This window comes from Alnus glutinosa, chromosome 3 (assembly GCF_958979055.1).
Source record: "Alnus glutinosa chromosome 3, dhAlnGlut1.1, whole genome shotgun sequence".
Taxonomy (NCBI): domain Eukaryota; kingdom Viridiplantae; phylum Streptophyta; class Magnoliopsida; order Fagales; family Betulaceae; genus Alnus; species Alnus glutinosa.
Window position 1 is genome coordinate 30,982,440 of NC_084888.1, and position 9,230 is coordinate 30,991,669.

Sequence of the window (9,230 nt, forward strand, 5' to 3'; positions counted from 1 at the left end):
CAATTTTATACCCCATTTGCAATGTCCTGCCTTTACCCAAAAGACTAAAATGCCCATAAAAAATTATATAAAATAAAGGCAAAAAATAAAATAAAATTCAGTTTCAAAAAAAAAAAAAAAAAAATGAAAGAAAGTGCACGTGTTATATAGTTCCCAATCGGCGCGTGGATAAAAAACCCCAAGCGCGTAGCAAACAATGAAAGAAATAGCAAAAACTAAAAATTAGGAAAATCACTGTGAGTCCATTCACGTCGACCAACTCGAGTCTGGACGATCCTACAATGCCAGCTCTCACTCTTGGCGTTTCAATTCTCTCTTCCAATTTCCATTGCTAACCCGCAAAATTTTCCGTCACTTTCCCGAGAAAATCACGCATGGCCCGCAATACAACTCCACACGAGGCCGACGACAATGGCGGCAATGGCGGCGCCGGCAATGATCTAGGATTCCACTCGATCCGCGACCGCTACCCTGTCAAACGGAACCCTATCCACCACCGAGAACCAGCCAAGGCCTCCCCAGATCGCTCGCTGCTCCTTCGCGGCCGATCTCACCACAGCCGCTTCAACCGCAAGGGCTTACTCTTGCTGAAGGGGAAGTCCGCGTTCTACTCCGTGGTGATCTTTGCGGTGTTCCTGTTCGCGATGGCGTCGATGGTGTTGCAGAGCTCGATCACTTTGGTGTTCAGGCAGGGTGGCGATCGAGGGAGGTCGCTGAGGGAGGGGTTGAGGTTCGGAAGCACGTTGAAGTTCGTGCCGGCCAGGGTTTCGTGGAGGGATGGGCTCGATTCGTTGCGATCGGAGCCGAGGATTGGAGTAAGGGCGCCGAGGCTCGCTCTTGTGAGTTCAGTTTTGAATTTTGGATTTCATTTATATTTGAATTTTTTGAGGCTGTTTGTATTGTTTGATTCGATTCGAACTTTATTTCCTTCTTTGGAACTACTAAATTTTATTTATGTGAACACAATTTCAGTTATTAGATTCTTTAAGCTTTTATACCAATGGAGGTGAATAGCAGCTAGCTATGTCTTTAGTCCTCATAGAATGGAATTTGGTTTTATTTCTTTTTATTTTAGTTAGAGCATTGGAATTCCAAAACCGACGTCAAATGCTCTGTTTGGCTGCTGTGAAAACTGAAAGGAAAGGAAAGGCATTGAAATTTTGAATTAGAACTTTGTCTTGTGATGTTGTGGTTTATATAATATCGAATGAGCTACATATATCTCCTAAAATTTGAGTCCGAGACACATTTTGATTAATTGGAAAGATTCAGTTTCAAAAGTCCATAAAAAGATTTGCCATTAAGTAAAAGTTAACCTTCATCAAACAAAATGGTGCACTTATTTCATAATGTGTCCACTAATTATATAGTAAGGAAATGGCGAACATTTTGAAGATCACTTGGGCTCTTAGAAATTCAATAATGGGATGAAGTTACAGTTACAGCCAAAAATGGCATATTGCCGAAGTGTGAAAAAAAAAATGCAAAGAATGGGGCAACCGTGAAATTGTGTTGAAATAACCAATTTCATTTTTAAAAAAAAAAAAGTAAATCCACATGGTTAATATATTTTCTCCATAAACGGAAAATCAAATATAATGCCAATTCAGCTGAAAGCATAATTCAGTCAGTATCATTAAATATCTCAAACATGCTCCTTGAGAGGCCATTAGAGTGAAGATACTTGAGATAATGCTTTGGTGCAACTAAACTCTAATGATAACTGTCTGGTAGTCTTCAAAGTATGCTCCCAAGATTGCAGAAGGCTCATTGACTAGAAGAGAGTTTCCTTATTGAAAGGAGATAGATTAACCTTGATGTTAAACTATTATTCTTGTGATCATGTCATTGCTTTCTACTTAAGTATAAAGTTTTCTAAAACTAAGTTTTGACGGACAGGTGAAAGAAAATCTTATGTTACTAAAATTCGAAGCCAACTTAATCCTCCACCATAACCTGATTTTCCTGTTTGAACTAGAGGTTAATTGAATCTAGCCTTCTAGCAATCAAATATTCAAATCGAAGTGGAAGTAGTCATTTGGCGGTTTAAGAAACTTTTAAGTACTTTCTTTTGCAATAGGCCTCTGCTGGTAGCTTGAAAGATGGACGTGTTAGTGTTGAATAATACCGTCTCTAAAATTGACTTACATGATAGTTTTGAAATTGTGATATGACAGCAGTACTCCAAAGTTTAAAGTTATGAAACCAGCCTGTATCCAAGTTCTTTGCAGTTGTAATACTATCTCATCTGGAAAGTCTTCTTGTTTGAGACACTTATGGTCCCACTCATTTATACCTCTGTATTTAAGCATGCAGTGTGTTGTCTCTTGGATGCAGTTTTGTGGTGAACTAATTAACGAAATATCTTGAGGTTTAAAATTAGATGATGTTAAACCTTCAAGGATAGTTCAGTGCTTGACACTTCATTGATCAAAATGTGCATTAGTATCATTTAGAACAATACTTTTTATGAAAAGAAACTTAATTGATTTTCTTTTTTCTTTTCTGTGTTTTAAAATGATTTGCGCTTTCTAAATCAAATATGCTTTTTCTTTTGATGAGTATCAGATCTTGGGCGACATGAAGAAAAATCCGCAGTCATTGATGTTGATTACTGTGATGAAGAATTTACAGAAACTGGGTTATGTGGTCAAGGTAGTGGTTCTTAAATTTCTGTATGGTGTTTATTATCTCTGTTGTTGGTAGTAGCAATTATTTCTCCATTTTATGGAAGAAACATTTTGAAGCACTTATTTAATGGGTTGATGCAGTTGGGTGTTGATAGTGGCATTTTAGTACGAATTTATGCACTGCCCTGATCAAAATATGTCATTTTTAAATATAATTGGGGCAGCTAGTTTTTAATGTGCTGAACAATGTGTTCAGCTTTGGCTTCTGAAAAGCTTATACTTTCTTACAATGTGTATCTGACAGATTTTTGCACTAGAGGATGGAAAAGCACGTACAATGTGGGAGCAAATAGGCAGCCAGCTTTCGATTTTAGGACCTGAGCAATATGGCCATATAGATTGGTTAATGTATGTTTGCTTTTCATTAGTTATTCTGTTTTATTATTTAATGGGGATTTTCTAAGGCTCTATCTGGAGTGCAGTTTATTTTTGTGCATAAACTTTTTATGACAATATTATCTTCTAGTTTGCTTGTGTATTGATTGTTGAATATCTATTGTTTTCTACAGTTTTGAAGGCATCATTGTTGATTCTCTTGAAGCAAAAGAGGCCATTTCAAGGTTTGTTGATATTCTCCCTGTAGCTCACTGAGGGTTATAATTATGTTTGAGAGTTCTCATGCATTGCATTATGCCTGGTCTGCTTGGGCATAGCATGTACTATTTACTTTTGCAGACATCTCTTAAACAACTGATATTTTCAGTGGTTGATGATATGTACTCTTGGGACTTAGATCTCATTTGCACCACAAATGATATTAAATGTGAGCACTCATATAAGATAGCAAGCATGAAACTTTTAGGTTCACTGTTGATTATGGTGCAATTAACTGAAGTGTTTGTTTTCAGTTCTCTCTCTCTCTCTCTCCAGTTTTATGGAACAAGGAAATATGTCTAATCTGTTACTTTAGTTTAAGATGCTATAATTAGTGAGTTTTATATGTATGCAGCCTTATGCAGGAGCCTTTTTGTTCGGTACCACTTGTCTGGATAATTCATGAAGATACTCTTGCAAATCGTCTTCCAGCATATGAGGAAATGGGTTGGAAGCATCTTGTTTCTCATTGGAAAACTGCTTTTAGTAGAGCTAACGTCATTGTGTTTCCAGATTTCACTCTGCCGGTAAATCTGCCATCTTAGATGTATACCTATATATCTTACTACCCGACTTCATTTCTAACTGGCACTGTATTAGACATTCTTTTTCTGTTTCTCAATGTTGTTCCTTCTTGTACCAGATGTTATATAGTGTGCTTGACACTGGAAACTTCTTTGTGATTCCTGGATCACCAGTAGATGTGTGGGCTGCTGAAAGCTACCGTAAGACCCAGTCCAAATACCAATTAAGGAAGGACAATGGATTCAGTGAAGATGATATGCTGGTCGTAGTTGTTGGAAGTTCTTTCTTCCACAATGACCTATCATGGGACTATGCTGTTGCAATGCATGCTATAGGACCACTGCTAATAAAATATGCCAGGAGGAAAGATGCGGGAAGCTCATTTAAATTTGTTTTTTTATGTGGTAATTCCACCAATGGATATGATGATGCTTTAAAGGTAGTCAGTTATTTATTGGTGCATCATTATAGGCTATGCTATTTCTGCTATAGAAACCATGCTTTTTCTGCATATGAACTGCTCTTTAAACCTGCAAGTGCCTCTCTTTTCAAATGAGCGAATGGAAGGTTCAATATTGAGATGTGTTTGACATAATGGCTAGCAAATTCTGATAGACTAAATGACAAACATCACAACGTTGTAAAAAAGTACGCCTCAACTTTTTGAATGGATGAGATGAATTTCAACTAGTTTATGATTTCATCACAATATACATGTAATTTTCTACTAAAATATATTTCTAATTCAGGTAATTCAGTTGTAATATTTGTTGTGAGTTGTGAAATCACACAACTGAATCTCTTTATGTTTTTGAAGGTTAAGGAATTTTGGAAGCATTTGGTAGTTCCTGCAATATCTTCATAATCTTCATAATAATAATTATATACAAAGACATGTTATTTTTTATTTTATTTCTTTTTTGTTAATTGAGTAATGTGTTAAGAAAGGAGAATAAGAAATTAGCAGTCCTTTTGAAAATAATCTATTGAAGCAGTCCCTTTGAAAATTACATTGCATTCTCAGTCAATCTTTGATGTGTTCAACTCACCACATGGCATCATTTTCTGTCGTGATTATCTTCTTCTCTTTGAATTTTGAATTGATTCTTTAATTTGTGTTGTAGGAAGTCGCTTCACGTCTTGGACTTCTCCATGGTTCTGTAAGGCATTGTGGCTTTGATAGTGATGTGAACAATGTGTTATTCATGGCGGACATTGTTCTCTATGGTTCCGACCAAGAAGTACAGGGTTTTCCTCCTTTGCTTATCCGAGCCATGACCTTTGGAATCCCTGTTATTGCACCTGATTTTCCCATCTTGAAAAAATATGTGAGTTCGTTCAAGTTATTTCCCACTCAGATCAGTGATTGTTGTACTTCACGCCTCACAGGGGGTTTTATTTAATTCTCTTTCTTACATTTTCTAAGGGGTTTCTGAAATTACAGGTTGTTGATGGAGTCCATGGATTATTTTTTCCAAAACATAATCCTGATGCTTTGATGAGGGCTTTCTCACTCCTGATTTCAAATGGAAAACTCTCTAAGTTTGCTCATGCAGTTGCTTCCTCCGGAAGACTACTTGCTAAGAACATGCTGGCATCAGAATGCATAACTGGTTATGCGAGGCTACTGGAAAATGTACTCAATTTCTCATCAGATGCCATGCTTCCAGGTCCTATTTCTCAGCTTCAGCATGGATCATGGGAGTGGAATCTGTTCAGGGTGGAAACACAAGTGAGAACCGGTGACATGCGAAACATTGATGAGAAGGCTACTTTCTTGAGAAAGTTTAGTGTTGTTGATGCTCTTGAAGATGAGTTTACCAATTTTGTTCATTCAGCAAACGTCTCGGAGAATGTAATTGGGATTCTGTCGCAGGATATCCCAACTAAACAAGATTGGGATGTTTTGAGCGAAGTAGAAAGTACTGAAGAATATGAGAGGGTAGAAATGGAGGAGGTATGGTGTTCTCTTTCAACTACAGCTTTTTCTTTGTCTCCTCCACCCCACCCCACCCACCCCCCCCCCCCCACCAATAAAAAAAAAGAAAAAGAAAAAGAAAAAACCAAATGTCTGCATAAAGTCATTTTATTCAGAAAACAGCTGAAACAGAATTTTTTTTATCTGTAGCTTGAAGAAAGAATGGAGAGAAACCTTGGTGATTGGGATGAGATATATCGTAATGCTCGGAAATCTGAAAAACTTAAGTTTGAAGCAAATGAAAGGGATGAAGGGGAGCTTGAGAGGACAGGCCAGCCAGTGTGCATTTATGAGATTTACAGTGGAGCTGGGTCCTGGCCATTCTTGCACCATGGTTCTTTGTACCGTGGTTTAAGTCTTGTGAGTTCCTTTCTATGTATATTGTAATTTTTTTTGGTCAAAGTTCCTTTCTTTTCCTTCACCTGTTATGCAGTTTCTTTTAGGAGGTTTGTAAAGTCTTGTGAGTTCCTTTTATGTATATTGTAATTTTTTTTTTGGTCAAAGTTCCTTTTCTTTTCCTTCACCTGTTATGCAGTTTCTTTTAGGAGGTTTGTAATTAGGCCATATAAACTTTCTAGGGTTTCTATTTCATTGAGACTTCCTTTTTCCTGCTCCTGGGGAAGAAAAAGAGACACCGAAAAGAAAAAGAAAGTAATGAGAATTACCAACCATGTCATCTCACCCTATTTTATTTTGTATTTATAGGATATGTGAACTTTGTTTATCATTCAAGTGCTCTAGTTTGTATGGTTTGCATTTATATCGCTAAGAACAACTGAATTATTTATTCTCCAAATGTGATGAAACCTGCTTGTTTGTAATTTTGTTTCTTTTCTAGGCTAAACATGAAAATGATAAATTTCTTTTAGAAGAGTTGTTTCATATTCGTTTCTATTGAAGTAATTTAACATTGAATCTGGCAGTCCTCAAGAGCACGGAGGTTGAGTTCAGATGATGTTGATGCAGTTGGGCGGCTTCCCATTTTGAATGACTCTTACTATCGGGATATTCTGTGTGAGATTGGGGGAATGTTCTCTATTGCAAATAGGGTGGATAACATTCATGGAAGACCTTGGATTGGGTTTCAATCATGGCGTGCTGCTGGTAGGAAGGTATTTCTTATGTTGGTTAGAGTTTACTTCTAAATATTTTAATTTTTCCTAGTTATGTGTATGGAATACACGGGTTTTTGAATATTTGTATCTGAGGTGACTGTTTCAGCAGAAGAAACTCTGTATTCCTTGATTTGTTGTAACATTTAATGAAAAAATATAGTCTTTATAGGAATAGAATTACCCTACATTTTTTCAAATATGCTACTTGACTTCACTTATTCTGCTTGAAATTTTCTCAGTTATGAGTTTTTTTGTTTCCTTGTTACTTGAAATTATTGCTCAGCCTCATTTCTTGAAGCAGGCTTCCTTGTCCCCAAAGGCTGAAAAGGTTTTGGAAGACACAATACAAGAGAACACTAAAGGAGATGTGATTTACTTTTGGGCACGCTTGGACATGGACGGAGTCACTGGAAGCAATGATGTGCTTACTTTTTGGTCCAAGTGTGACATCTTAAATGGAGGAAACTGCAGGCATGTTATAAGTTGTAATATAATTGTTTTGTATAGATAGTTCAAGGAGTTTTCTGTTATCTGTTGTATTCTGGAAGGGTGTGGCTATGTGTGTCTTGTTGTATGTATGTATGTTGGTGGATCTTTCTAACGGTGAAAGTAATGGCTGCTAATTCTTGGAACCCATTTGTTAGAATGTGTTTTGAGTTGCCATTGGAGTTATCTGTGCAATAAAGGCGCATAGTTTTGGACCATTAAACCTACAGTTGCTTTAACCATTTTAAATGTTTGCAGGTCTGGTTTTGAAGATGCATTCCGGCGGATGTATGCATTGCCATTGAATGTAGAAGGTCTTCCACCCATGCCAGAAGATGGTGGTCTCTGGTCTACTCTGCACAGTTGGGTGATGCCAACCCCTTCCTTTCTGGAGTTCATAATGTTTTCCCGGTAATTTATGGAGAATTAGAATCTGCAACATTTGGCATCGCAGTTTCTTATTTATCTTGCAGTTCATTGTAAATGAAACTTTAAGTGAAATTTTCTTATTGTAACTGCAGGATGTTTGCTGATTCTCTTGATGCCTTACACACCAATTCTAGTAAAATCAGTATGTGCTTACTGGGATCCACAGAGCTTGAGGCAAGTAGTGTGGGTATGGATTTGTCTGATTTTCAGGTTCTAGTAGGAGTTTAATATTTCTCACTTTTGTTTGTTCAATGATCAACAGAAAAAGCACTGTTACTGTCGGTTATTGGAACTCCTGGTTAATGTTTGGGCTTATCATAGTGCGCGGAAGATGGTTTACATAGATCCACACACCGGTTCACTGAAAGAGCAACACCCAATCGAACAACGCAAGGGATTCATGCAGGCAAAATACTTTAATTTGACGTTGTTGAAGAGTATGGATGAAGATTTAGCCGAGGCGGTTGATGATGATGACCATCCACGGGAGATGTGGTTGTGGCCATCAACAGGGGAAGTGCATTGGCAAGGGATTTATGAAAGGGAGAGAGAAGAAAGATATAGGCTGAAGATGGACAAGAAGAGAAAAACAAAAGAGAAATTGTTTGATAGGATGAGGCATGGTTATAAGCAGAAGTCACTTGGAGGATAGGAAGGATATAATCTGAATCCTTGGATTCTAAGTCTGGAACTTTCGACTCCTAACATAACCAAATTTTCTCAACAACTCAGGAATTGGGAAAGGCTCTTGCAGCTTGAGGACAGGCTTAATTCTTTCTAACAGCATCGAGGTAGTTCATCAAAAATGGTTTTTATGTTGGTATTTTTCTCACTTTGAATGGTTATTATACGTACGCACACCCTTCTGAACCGGAGGGAGACACGAGTAGCTTCCTAGCAATTGCAGCTCGCTAGCTTTCGAGGCCTTTTTACTCGGTTATTTCTAGCAGCTCATAGGATGATATTGTTGGGTTTCTAGGAGTACCCAACATTCATTGAAATTCTTTTTTTTTGGGCCATTCAAATGTTCAATTTAGCCAGTAAAAAAGTTGTATTCTTTCATTACTACTGTATAGTCATTCAACGAAAGCAGTGGGCAATTTTGGTTAGTAATAATGGTTCTTTTTCTGATTTTTCATTTTTTATTGCTTCAGAACCACATTTGTTTTTGCTACAACGGATCCAGAGCTTCAATTCAGCCCTCAATATCAACAAGTAGTTGCAAGTTGAGGAAAAAGATGGTGATTGTCATTTTGATTTTCCTCTTCCGCTTGTACATTGTGTATCATTCCTCTCATGTTTGTTTACTAGGCATTTACGATTATCGAAACTATAAAATTGCGTAAATGATCGCAATAGCTCTAACATAAACATGTACATAATCATTCAAAATATATTTACATTTCATGTTCA

General features: G+C 37.2%; 1 protein-coding gene across 2 annotated transcripts; it reads left to right on the forward strand.

Moving 5' to 3' along the window:
• Nucleotides 1-224: 224 nt before the first annotated feature.
• LOC133864250 (uncharacterized) lies at nt 225-9,230 on the forward strand. Of its 2 annotated transcripts, XR_009899473.1 has the most exons (15): nt 225-839; nt 2,569-2,655; nt 2,935-3,038; nt 3,200-3,250; nt 3,640-3,811; nt 3,928-4,248; nt 4,934-5,137; nt 5,254-5,766; nt 5,938-6,147; nt 6,711-6,899; nt 7,204-7,373; nt 7,647-7,799; nt 7,910-7,991; nt 8,080-8,608; nt 8,972-9,230. XR_009899473.1 is itself a non-coding variant. In XM_062300535.1 (14 exons), the coding sequence occupies exons 1-14, from the start codon at nt 375-377 to the stop codon at nt 8,467-8,469; spliced, it is 3,111 nt and encodes a 1,036-aa protein (XP_062156519.1). In that variant the 5' UTR covers nt 225-374; the 3' UTR covers nt 8,470-8,960. The 2 variants fall into 2 exon arrangements, 1 of the variants encoding a protein (XP_062156519.1); XM_062300535.1 differs by lacking the exon at nt 8,972-9,230 and having other exon boundaries at nt 8,080-8,960.